The 12620-nt window shown below is 44.4% G+C and overlaps 2 protein-coding genes across 2 annotated transcripts; both read right to left on the bottom strand.

Annotated features, from left to right (window-relative positions):
• Window positions 1–827: 827 nt before the first annotated feature.
• On the bottom strand, window positions 828–2295 carry ppp1r3g (protein phosphatase 1 regulatory subunit 3G). The gene has a single exon (XM_067485445.1). It carries the CDS (start codon window positions 2239–2241, stop codon window positions 1441–1443), a length of 801 nt encoding a protein of 266 aa, XP_067341546.1. The 5' UTR covers window positions 2242–2295; the 3' UTR covers window positions 828–1440.
• Window positions 2296–5282: 2987 nt separating this feature from the next.
• Window positions 5283–11931, bottom strand: cyb5a (cytochrome b5 type A (microsomal)). The gene is made up of 5 exons (XM_067485448.1): window positions 11611–11931; window positions 8048–8176; window positions 7942–7971; window positions 7590–7624; window positions 5283–5722 (listed from the first exon to the last, which is right to left on the bottom strand). Exons 1-5 carry the CDS (start codon window positions 11746–11748, stop codon window positions 5638–5640), a joined length of 417 nt encoding a protein of 138 aa, XP_067341549.1. The 5' UTR covers window positions 11749–11931; the 3' UTR covers window positions 5283–5637.
• Between the last annotated feature and the right edge of the window lie 689 nt (window positions 11932–12620).

Raw genomic sequence — 12620 nt, forward strand, 5'->3', positions numbered from 1 at the left:
TTCTTCTACAGTCAAGGTGCTAGTTTAAGTCCAGTGTCCTGGACAAGGACACTTTGACATGTGGCCAGCAGGAACCAGAAATCAAACCACTGACCCTACAAGTCATCTGCTTTTCCATCTGAGTCTGTTTGTGGACACTTCTTTCTCCGAGTGTCTGTGTTTTAGTAACATTCATTTCCTTTGATTCTAACTCAATGATGCTCTCTAACGCACCTCTGACACCACTGAGGCTTCTGCCTGAAACATTGCTTCATCTCTTGGACCCTCTCTGTCCATGTTGACACATCAAACAGATGTGCTCAGGTTGCTCAACAGGACTGTTTCAGCACTGGACTTCTGAACCCGCTCGCTCATGTAAAGACGATACAGAGACAGTGGTCAGTTCTCTGCAATGTGCTGCTCCGTGCACTTTAAAACGTTTGTCCAGCTTAAAAGCAAAGTGAGCAGATCTTCATGGTGGTGCACAGTTAACGTATTATTTTAATAAGTGTTCCATCTCAATATGGGTCACAATCAGCATCAGTTCCCTCAGTGAGTCTAGTGTTACATCAATGGTGGAAGAAGGACGAGTAAAAGTCCTGCATTCGAAATTGTGTACTTGTGTAAAAGGACAATAGTATTGGCACAAAAAAAACAAAACGTAGTACCGAAAGTAGAAGTACTCTTTCTGCATAATTATGATATTTTACATCGATCACCTATAAAACGTTTAGATTGAAATTATTGATGCATTGGTGTTTATCAGTGTGTTGTTGCAGCAAACGATGAAGCTTTTAAAGACTTTTTACACAGAATCTAATACTTGTAATATGAATGACTTCACATACTGCTGGGTAGCTGGTGCTTTATTAGGAAAATCATAAATTACAAATGTTAACAGATCAGCCGCTGACATTAGCTTTACTCCAAATGAAAGAATGTAGATAAGTGTGAGTCATTTAAAATGATTGAGATAAGATTTATTATTGAATTAATTTCTTTAATTTTCAAATGAATCCACATCCTCTTTCAGATGGGAGCTTGAGTCCTACAGCAGCAGTGAGACAACGTTCCAGACAACCAGAAGGTTGCTAACACTGACTGCTCGTGATCGCTGTGCGCGCTTCAAAGCCAAACTCAGTCGTGTTTCTGTGTCCTGTGGGGCAAAACAAAGAGTCTGTTGGATCCAAGTCGATGTTCAGAAAGAGTATTTGAGTCGTGTTGCTGTCCTCCAGGAAGGAATCTGTGAGCTTCAGCTCAGAAAGGCACTAAATGATCATGGTGATGGTGCCTCCGTGTGGTTTCTCTCGGGGATTAGTGGAACTGTTCCCATATCTCAGACTCAACACACAGGTGATATTTATAGCAGCTGCATATCAAAGTATTAGTTTCAGTACTCGGGGCTCCGGAAGAGCTCATTACGCACGGATGGAGAGCTTTTACGCACGACGCACGCGGCGATCAGGTGGCGTGGAAAGCGGCGCTGACAAAGGGCGCGCTGCTGGGTATGCAGTGGTACTTGAGGGTGTAGTTCTGTCCCTCATTGTTGTCCCAGAACTCCCCCTCGTCGCTCTGCAGGTAAAGGGCGAAGTGCACCGCTGAGCTGGGGTCCATGAAGGGCGGCGTGTACACTGTGAAGCCGAACCGCTCTCCCAGGACTCCCTGCGGATCCCCGGCCACGGGCAGAGCCTGCGCGTCCACGTAGGAGAGCCAGTTGTTAAAGGTGTATCTCACTCCGACCTCTTTGTCGGTGCACTGCGTCAAGACCCGGATCTGTCCCCGCACGTCAAACTGTGTGATAGTGACCTTCTCCAAGCAGATGCGGAGCTGCTGCACCCTAAGATCGGTGTCCCGGGGCTCCGGGAAGCAGGCCACCAGTCGGTCTGTGTCCAGACTGGACTTGAAGCTCTGGCACAGGTCGTTAATGAAGTCCTGCTGCTGCGGCGGGAAGCTCGTGTGTCTGGACAGAACTTTGCTCGGGATCTGCGGCTCTTCCAGCGAACTGAAGTGCTTGACACTGGCCAAGTTCAGCCCCATGGAGTCGGCGAACTTCACCCGCTTCCTCTCGTTACTCACGGAAACGCCGTCCAGCAGCGCCGCCGGGTAGGCGGGCAGGGACTGGGCTCTCCTCCTGTCTTTCATAAACCTCTCCAGATGGGAAGCGTCCACCTCATCCTCCAGATCCCCGTCCTCGTCCTCGTCCCCCAGTCCGTTCCCCATGGACTGTCCCCCGTTGTTCAGCTGGAGAGGTGAGCGGGACATGTCTGCCCCGCAGCAGGCGGTGTGTCCTGAGGCCGCTCACACGAGTCAGCGGGAGTCCCGCTGTGGAGCAGCTTGTATAGAGTCGGGACCCCCCCCCCCCCCCCCACGCACACACACACCCCCGAGGACAGGAGCGGGTCCTCATACCGCACCTGTCACAGAAACATGCACGCGCACACGTAATAACCTTCACCTGTGCGCGCGCAGGAGGATTTCATTAGACAACAACTGTCAAAAAGTGATACCGCACAGACCCGGATTCACCGGAACCGGTGTGTTGACACACAGAGACACCTTTAGACTTTGATCTCTCTTTATTGACACCGAGCTCTGTAGAACCGCTTTAGCACCACAGCTGTGAATCTTCAGTGTCTTTAAGTTTCTCACAGCTGGATTTGGACAGTTTGGATGGGAAGTGTCTCTGAGATGTCACCTTCAGGTGTTCAGGTCTGGACTTCGGTTGGACTACTGGAGGACAGTCAGACACTATTTTCTCTCTGACACAGAATCTTTGTCCCCTAAATGTTGTTGGACAGGCTGCAGCTTCAGTTTGACCACTATACAAAAGGTCTGATTGACTGAGAGTAGCTGAGGACTTTGTCCTCCTGCCCAGTTCTGACGCTCTGTCAGTGACTGTTGTTGACTGTGTCAATTGCAGGTCCTGTCCAAACAGTTCAGTTTTCCACTGGGGGAATCCAGTCAAGTCCGAACTCGGAGGAAACAGGACGCACCTGCACAGTGCAGCGTGTGAGAGATTTCACTTTTTAATTTCAAACATTTTATGTACATGCAGTTATTATCAAATGAAACACACGGAACAAAAATGATACAATCACGTTTTCATTCTACATAGAAGCTGTCAGAAGTGTAAAACAAATGAAAACATGAAATCTGCCGTTTATTATAAAATGTTGAAGCTGATTCTGAAGAGAAAGAGTTATTAATGTTAATACAAACCTGTCAACAGTTCATCATAAACATATTTATATTATTAACGTCCCTCAGGCGCAATTGACCACGTATTTGATGTTTTCCGAGAGGCGAATGTCCTTATGTAACACCCATGTCACTCTGACCACTTGCGTCACAAGGCGGCCACTAAACAAGCATGACGTCATCCTCTTTATCACCCTGACGTCAGCTGTTCTTTTTTCTGCCAAGGCCAGTTCATTAATAGAGAGCAGCAGAGGTGGACAGGCGCAAATATGGAGGTTTTTAACCTTAAAAATACATTCATCCTCTACTATTATTATTATTAATGACAATAATAATAATGATGTTATTAATGAGTATCAACACAGTGACACGCTGTAATATCATCAGTCACATTTTACAACTTTTCTGAATTGTCTTCAATTTTCTCTTCACCAAAGCAACAAAAGTGCTGGTTTTTAACCAGCAGGTGGCGCCATGTTTCTAGTTTGTGCTGCAGTGAAACTTCACTAGTTTGCCTGCTTTTTCCTTTTTACCACAGTGGTGAATGACATAAAACACTTAACACCAGTCATTGTACTGTGTCAGCAGCATTTCACTGTTGCAGCTGCTTGAGGAGGAGCCTGTACACAAAGGTTTAGTCCAGTGGTTCCCAACATGGACTTCAGGCCCATCCAGCCGGTCTGAGGGGTCCTGGTGGGATGAGCGGAAAAGCAAGGAGGAAAAACTAGACGTCCACTCAGACTGAGTCTGAACATCCAGCAGACTTTGGTTTGTTTACTGAGCCATGAAACCGATGAGTCTTCCACAGAGAACTGGATCCCATTAGACCTTCAGCTTAGCAGAATGACATTTATTGTTATTTAGTGTCTGGGGAAAACTTTCTTTCATGATTTGTGAACCAGCTCAGTTGGTACTTTAGTTCTATCCCCCAAACATCCAGAGGAAACAGGTGTTTTCTCTGTGGTGCATCTGGACTGTGTAGTTGCTGACAAAGACCAACCGAAATATTAAGCAGTTTACTGTGTGATGTGATGATGTAAGTCCTCTTTTTGTATGGAACCAAGGTTCTTCACCGTGAGAATGAAATGGTCCATTTGTGTTGGGTGGACGCGTCATATACCCATATATATAAAGAGGTCCACCTTTTCTGAGTCTTATGTGGCTTTTGGACTAAGCCTCTTCATGCATGGATCCTGATCTCACAGACCACCAGCTGTTCTGTTAATAGTTTATTTAATTCATTAAGACATTTTATCAGTCTCTGACTGTGCCAAGAGACAGTGAGAGCAGGGAACCAGATAAGAGCAGAGCCAGCGTTACACTCTGAAGGTCGCTAGATGTCAAACCAGAGACAGCTGCAGGAGTCTGATCCAGGGGCCTGTGGGACGTCACAGAGACACAAAAAGAAAACTACAGAGACAAACTCAAACAAAGAGCCTCAAAAAGACTACAAACAGACAAAAGCACCTTAAGTGTAGGGGTCTTATGTAGCAGGGCTGGGGACCTCCAGGGGCCAGAGTCCAGGGACCTGTTGTCTCATCCGTCAGATCCTGATAAGTGTTTAATATAAATGCTGTAGTGCACATCCCGTTGCCTTTGTGGGTTTATGGTTGGACAGTGTGTATTTGTGTCTGTAGCTACTGCTGTTCTGTGGATTCAGTAGTTTTATAAACCGTTACATTCTAACACACTGGGGACAGAAACACAGCAGGTGATGCTCACAACTTTCTACATTTTCTTTCTTAAACATCATAAATGATCAACATTTTCTGAGATGTAAAGACAAAGGTGAACAAGTGGGAATATTGTGTGAACTAATGGCGTTAAGATTTCAGTCTACTTTACCTGCTCACTGAAATCTCATGATACAGTTTTATTAACTGGGTACTGTCATTATAAAGTCTCTAGTTTGGAGATGAAATCAAGGCTAATCATTAAAATTATATTAATCCAAAGGCACAACAACTGAAAAGGAAGGACGTCACCGCTAATGTTACAGATTCAGAGTTTTACTTCATTTTTACTCAGTGACGTCCATCACTCCACATGAAAATCTGCTGACCACATGTTCAAAACCTCAGTTCTAAAAACAGCCAAGAAATTAGTGAAGATTTCAAATCATTATTTTATGAAACATCCATATTTCACAGCATCAGCGTATATTGAACATCCTAAATTACTTCATTGACACAGTGCCTTGTGATTGGTTGGTTAAACAGTTATGAAGTGATCAGGGGCGTTGGTGGACAGCCATAGGACGAAAGCAGCGTAGAGTCATTGATCCCAGATCAGATGTTTCCATCGGGGCGTCGTCTTTCTGTGAGATGGTTGTTGGACTGCAGCGGTCAGCTCTACGCTGACACGTGCTGCGGCATCCACATGCCGTTAGCTGTCAATCACAAGACAGGGGAAGTCGCCGTAATGCCTGGTGATGACATCACAGCAGCCTGTGTGATGACGTCACTCGCTCTGGTTGGTGTAGATGCGATACAGCAGTGTGACAAAGGCCGCAGCCAGAGCAGGGATCAACCAGTTAGTCCACCAGCTGCAAGAGAGACCTGTAGTTAAATATCTAACAACCAACCACCTGCTGGATGAGATGGACTTAACCATCTGAAAACTGTGCAGTTGAGACCACCAGCAGGATGAAAGTGAGTGAAGCCACTGTAGCCGAATAACACACCCAAGATGTCGGACGACACAGCAACTGTCATTAAAAACTAGTTTGAGCACCAACTTGCACCAGCTGAGGTTGCAGTGGAGACGAGGACAAACAGCTAGTTAAATACCAACTAACCTAGTAATTAGAAAACCTAATCAGTTACAGGTAGCTAGTTAAATATCTAACTACACAGTTTGACCAAACAGTGGATGAGAGAGAAACCAATGGACAACTGAGAAACAGCTCAACTAATTAACCAAGTCCACGGAAGTTACCCAACCAGAAAACCAACTGAAAGCGAAAGAGCGAGTTCATCTCTGAAAACCCAACAGAACTTTATTTCGACAATAAGTAACTAAAAACACCTGAATGGAAGCCAAACAGCCACTTAACGCTCTGAGAACCAACTCAGTGCAGACACATCCAGTTTGGCCATAAACAGGTGGATTAAGACACACTCAATAGAACTGGAACCAGCAAACTAGATGGAAGAGTGTAATCAACAACCCTGATACCCCAAAAAGTTGGGACCATGTGTAAAACGTAAATTAATAACAGAATGCAATGATTTGCAAAGTTCATCAAGCCATATTTTATTTACAATAGAACATAAATAAGATATCAGATGCTGAAACTGAGACTTTTTACCATTTCATTGAAAATATGAGCTCATTTTGAGTTTGTTGACAGCAAAACATCTTTAAAAAGTTGGAACAGGGTTCACCAATCTGCAACAAACGCTCTAAAAATTGTGGAATGTTCCTCAGCGTAAAATTGCAAAGACTTTGAAGCTCCCAACATGTTCAGTAAATATCATCAAAAGATTCAGAGAATCACTAGGAACAAGGTCAAAGGTCAAAACTGGATCTGTGGGTTTTTCGGTCCCTCAGGCGGCACTGCATTGAAAACAGGACAGGCCTGATTCTCTCCTGGACATAACTGCATGGACTCACGAACACACGGTTCACTTGTAATCCACCAAAACTGTATCATGCAAAGAAGAAGCCACATGTGAACACGGTCCAGAAACACCACTGTGTTCTCTTTCAGGGAAGGACTCATATTTCAGCAAGACAATGCTAAAGCACATCCTGCATCCATCACAGCAGCACGGCTTCACAGGAGAAGAGTCCGGGTGCTGAACTGTCCTAACTGCAGTCCAGACCTTTCACCCGTAGAAAACATTTGGTGCATCATAAAAGTAATCTGGCAACAAAGGCCCAGGACTGTTGAGCAGCTAGAATCCTGCAAGAATGAGACAACATTCCTCAACTAAAACTCCAGCAACTGGTCTCCTCACTTCCCAGATGTTAAAACAACAGGGGATGTTACACAATGTTAAACATCACCCTGTTCCAACTTTTTTGAGATGTGTTGCTGCCATTAAATTCAAAATGAGCTGATATTTTCCATGAAATTGTAAAATGTGTGTTTCAACATCTGGTGTTGTTTATGCTCTATTGTGAATAAAATATGGGATGAGATTTGTTAATCATTGCGTTCAGTTTTTATTTACGTTTACACATCCTCCCAACTTTTTTTTTTAGTTCAATATGTGTAACTTATAAACTAACAGGCCTATGAATCAGCAGTTCAACAAGCTCTGAGACGGAGAGTTACTTAACTAATTAACCAACCGACCAGAAGCTGAAAACATTGTGTGTGTGTGTGTGTGTGTGTGTGTGTGTGTGTGTGTGTGTGTGTGTGTGTGTGTGTGTGTGTGTGTGTGTGTGTGTGTGTGTGTGTGTACCTGGTCTCCTCCCTCACAGTGGTCACCAGTGTATCCTGTAAAACAAGTCAGTGATGGATCAGCAACAGTCACACGTCACACTGACAGTAACAGCTTAGAGGTCAGAGGTCACAGAGGGGTCAGACAGCTGCTTTAAGCCCTGAAATGTTCACGTCTAAACACCAATTATCAAGAAACCAACAGCCTAAAACTCAGAAATGCAAAGTTTCAGACCTGAAGTGTTTTATTAGTAAATGTCCTCTTTGTGTTTCCCTGTTGAGTCACAGAGGACAGAGGGAAACGTCTCCACTCAAAGTGACTGACAATAGAAAAGGAATAGAAACACACACCGTCAGCATGAGGTCAGACTTACCACAGCATTGTCCATCTTGTGTCTGTCGTCCTGCAGAGGAACAAGTCAACAGTTACTTGATGCGTAAAGTGAAGACAATAAGTGAATCTGAGACGGACAGACTGACCGGGTGCAGCTCTCCGATCAACATGCCGCTCGCCATCTCTCTGGCGTCGGTCGAGTGCCCCACGTCCTCGAAGCTCTCGGTGGCGTTTCCGCCCGCCTGCTCCCTCAGCACCTCCTCTCCTCCGGGATGCTGGGGGGGACACGAACACACACACCCACACATCAGGGAGGGGGTCAGGCTTTGTTCATGTTCGCGACTAGAAGGATGAAACAGTTCAGGCTTCACATGGAACGAGTGTGAACAGTGTTTACACTTTCCACAATCAGGTGCCGACTGTTTACACAACACAATCTGCATCCACATCATCTCTTTCACTTTTAAACTATAATTATTCATCACGGCAACGTGACGACACAAGATGTCCTCATTTATTTGACATGTTTCACTAACGGCATGTTTGACAATCGAGTCAAGTTTACATAAACGCTACAGTAAAATCCGAACCAACAGGTGGTATCGGTCCTTTGGTTTTGGACTATTTTCAGCAGCGGATGAATTCACAAGTGCTGCTCTGGAGAGTGAATGAGTCTAAATAAATATTTTGTTCCTGTCAATGGACGAACATGTGGCTGTTTTAAATGACCAGAATGTGACCAGACTGGCTCAGACATTAAACTCCTCCTGTCAAATGGGACACGACGGCAGTAATACTTCAGTAGCCTGGCAGCACTTTTAGCACTTCTTCCTTTTGCCCTGAAGTCTGTAGGAGGTTCTGAAAGGGTTTTGGTTTTTGCTTAAAGTGTGAGGTTCACACTTGCTCCAGAGATTCTTGGGTTTTATTCAGTTGCTACCAAGTGGCTAAATGAGATTGGAAAGTTTGTTGCGAACATTAAAATACATAGCTCAGTTGGTAAGGCAGTTGTCCATGGACCACAGGGTCAGTGGTTTGATCCCCGGTTACGGCTATATGTCAAAGTGTCTCTTGGCAAGTAACTGAACCCCTAACAGCCCATTCCCCTCCCCAGCTGTGCAGTGCTGGTCCAAGCCCGGTAGAAATATAGGAGGGTTGTTTCAGGAAGAGCATCGGCGTAAAAACTGTGCCAAATCAACCTGCGGACAATGATCCGCTGTGCCGACCCTGAACTCACGGGATAAACCGAAAGGACAAAAAAATAAAATGTCACAGACTGAGACTCTTCAGTTATAAGAACAAAAGCTTCTGTAGTAATTGAGCTGAATCGAATTAGAAAGTTGGTGTTTAGTGCTGGGAGTCATGTGACAAATCTTGCTGAACAAAAAGTCTCATAAGTCTCATCACTGTTCAGATCTCTGCACAGGCTTCATCAGGTTTAAAGCTATGATTCTCAACTCCACAGCACCTTCCCACCTGAACGCCCTCATCCAGGTCCACAGTCCCCCCTGTCCTCCTCTGCCGTCCAACAGAGTCTGGTGGTCCCATCACCAAACGGCAGAAGATCCCAGTCAAATGTCTTCAGCTTGAAGACTTGTGGTCCCACAGAGGTGGAACAAGCTGTAGAAGTCTGAAAGCTCAGCAGCTTCACTCCCAGTGTTCAAAACCGGAGGAAGACAGGACTCTTTCCCAACTTCTACAGGACGTTGTGGAATTTGTGAATATTCCAAATGGGAATGAAAAAACAATCCCATTGGGTTTTTGTGAAGAGAATCAGATGCCAACTTCTTCAAGCTGGCCTACAAAAAGACATCAGGCTTGACTTAAAAACCTTAACTTACTGGATTTTGCCACACGTTCTGTGGCCATAACATTACAGACACAGGATACATTAGTACACAGGGACATTTAAACACCCTTATTAAGCAGTTTATTACCAGTGTGTAAAGGTGCACTGAAGGATTTACGACACAATGAGAGTGTAAGCTGATCTAAACACAGGTGAGAAGGGTTTGTTAGGACGTGCAGTATCATATGATCATTCAGCCTGTGTTTCTGCAGTCGCCTCCACTTACAGGTGAGAGGGTGAGTGTGTTCAGCCTGGAGGGAACCTGACCACAGCCACACCCTGACCTGTGTACAGCAAAACCCCGGGCTGAAAAAAAGATCAATCGCTCCAACAAGCTGAGACCAAAACCCTAAGGCAGAGAGGTGTTAGACTTTATTCTACACTGTATGTTTTACTCTACAAAGATGTGATGATCAAAAATGATCAACGAGTTAACGATGACACTTATTACCCTGGATGATTTAAGTCCATTTGTCCCCGGTCGAGGGAATTTACTGGGATTTTAAGACAAGGAAATGGGCAGATTGTTCCTCTTGGGAAGCTGAGAGCATTAAATGCATGAACCATGGCATAAATGATTAGTCAGCCAATTGTTCCTGCAATAGCTATGAGTAACTCCATCATCTTTCTCCATGGCTTCTCTGCAAGATGATGTCTGGGTGTTAAAATGGGAGTGAAAAACTCACATGAGACTAAATTTCCTATCGCTTTTAAATCTGCGGAGCTGCAAACAGAACGATGAACAAATCCTGAATGATCACATTATTATCACATAGCTGTTGAGAATCAATGAATCAACTAATAACGGCAGCTCCGCATCACGGGACGAGGCTTTTTCCTGATGATAGAAATGTTCTAAAGTTCAGGTGAATCAGCAGGAAGTCTGACCCTGAGAGACTGGAAGTTATTGGTGATCTCACGTGTTTGGTCTGGGCTAGACTGACCTGCCTTCCAGCCCCCCTCTTCTTCCCACCTTTTACATTGTGTTCAATTTTAAATGCAGTCATTTCAAAAGTGTTTACTGCTAATGCATTGTAACTATATAACATATATTCTGAGACAAAACCATGAGACCACAAAAAAGAGGAAGTGTTGAGGCCCATTGTGCTTCTGGGTCTCAAGCAATATTTCACTAAACACTTTTGCTTGGTTTTATTTTTTCCACTCAGCTGTGGAAGAATTTTTTTCCTGTTTTTTACACATTGTGTTCTCATGAACACAAAATTATTATTTCAATAGATGCTTCATTTTCCTTGACATCGTAACGTAAAGTATGAGAAAAAAGACAAAACATTTTAAAATACTAAATAAATTAATAAATAAATAAAGTAAATAATAACGTTATTTTTTCTGCTTTTTTACATAGTTTGCTGTATGTTTATTTTTTAAATATGTGGTATTATTGAAAAAGTGTCTACATTAAGCATTTGTCCAGCAGAGAGCAGTAACAGGTTCGATTCCCAAAGGGAAAACGTTTGGCTCAGTTTGTCTGGTTAAAGGTTTACAGCTACTTTCTCATATTTGACAATTTTTAAACTCCAGTATTAATTAGGTTTCATTTTAACTAAACCTGAAATCTGTCTGATTTACTTCACAGATGAAGCACACATGCACTGATTAGACCTGCTGCCCACTGATTAGTTTTCTGGCTTTTCTTTCGCGGAGGAACCAGGAATCTGCAGCCTTTTCAGAACCAGACTTCAGGCAAAAAACGCACATTTTGCAGCACAGACTTCAGCAGCTCATCGTGCATGAGTGTGAGTTTGCACTAAGGACAGCGACGTATTTGGTTGTGGGGGGTCTGAGCACCAAGTCTAGTTTCAAGCTCGCAGAAAAGTCCTCAAACTGAACCCAGCTCCTCACCTCCTCCAGAAACTTGGTCACATCGTAGACTTTGTTGTGGATGATGATCCAAGTCGCCTTGAACGAGTTCTGCTGCTCAATCTCCGACAGTCTGTAATACCGGACTCCATCGGGGCTTTTCTCCTCTTTTTCACCCATTTGTGTCCCTGGAAAGTCGGGCGCGTTTGAAGGAAGGAGCCGCAGAGGGCGGAGAGCAGCAGCTGAACGGCCTGACTGTGGTTATATAACCGCCGAGACTCTGTCGGCGACGAGGCTCCGCACACACTTCGACATTTACCCCAGTTTCTAACAACAGCAGAGTCCCAAGTTTCACCTCTCACAGCTGTTCACGATCCGCTTCACAGCAGCAGCGCACCGGACGCCGCTTCCAAAATAAGAGCCTCGGCCGCTGCTCCATTCGTGCACAAATGATCTAAACGATAAAGGGATTTTTTTAAAAAAACTTACAAAATAGCTTTTTATGGTCAGTTCCATGGAGCATTTATTACGGCCTAGCGCCGCAGATACCGTAATATTCCACACTGAGTTCTCTGGTGCGTTGAAAAACATCCAAGTCAAATAGTATTGACTAAACTAATGTTTTTTGTTTTTAGTGATTTTGATATTAATGCGTGGATGAATGTGTTTGTACTATGTAGAAACAAAGATACATTTTAATTGTATACTTCTTTTGTATGTCACTGACCCTGTAATGTTCCTTGTCCTCCTATTAGCAACCTTCGTTTTACTTTGAAGGGCAAGGGCTCATTTCCGCTTAGCTCGTGTTTCAGTCTTGCTGCTTCACGTATACTCAACGATCTCGAGCTCGGTCACTGCACCCGCCCCCACCTTGCTTTTAGCGCTGCTATTGGTCCGTCTCCGTCGCACCTATTTCTCTGCAGCTCTCTGATTCGTCGTTGTCCTCTCAGTCGCCGTTTAGCCGTGGGCGTGGTCAAGGCAAAAGTTTACTTGAGTTCAAAATCTTTCAAGGAAACTGCTTCTAGCGTAAGGGGAGAAAGAGCCCTGCGCAT

The sequence above is a fragment of the Channa argus genome, chromosome 19 (assembly GCF_033026475.1).
Source record: "Channa argus isolate prfri chromosome 19, Channa argus male v1.0, whole genome shotgun sequence".
Lineage (NCBI taxonomy): Eukaryota > Metazoa > Chordata > Actinopteri > Anabantiformes > Channidae > Channa > Channa argus.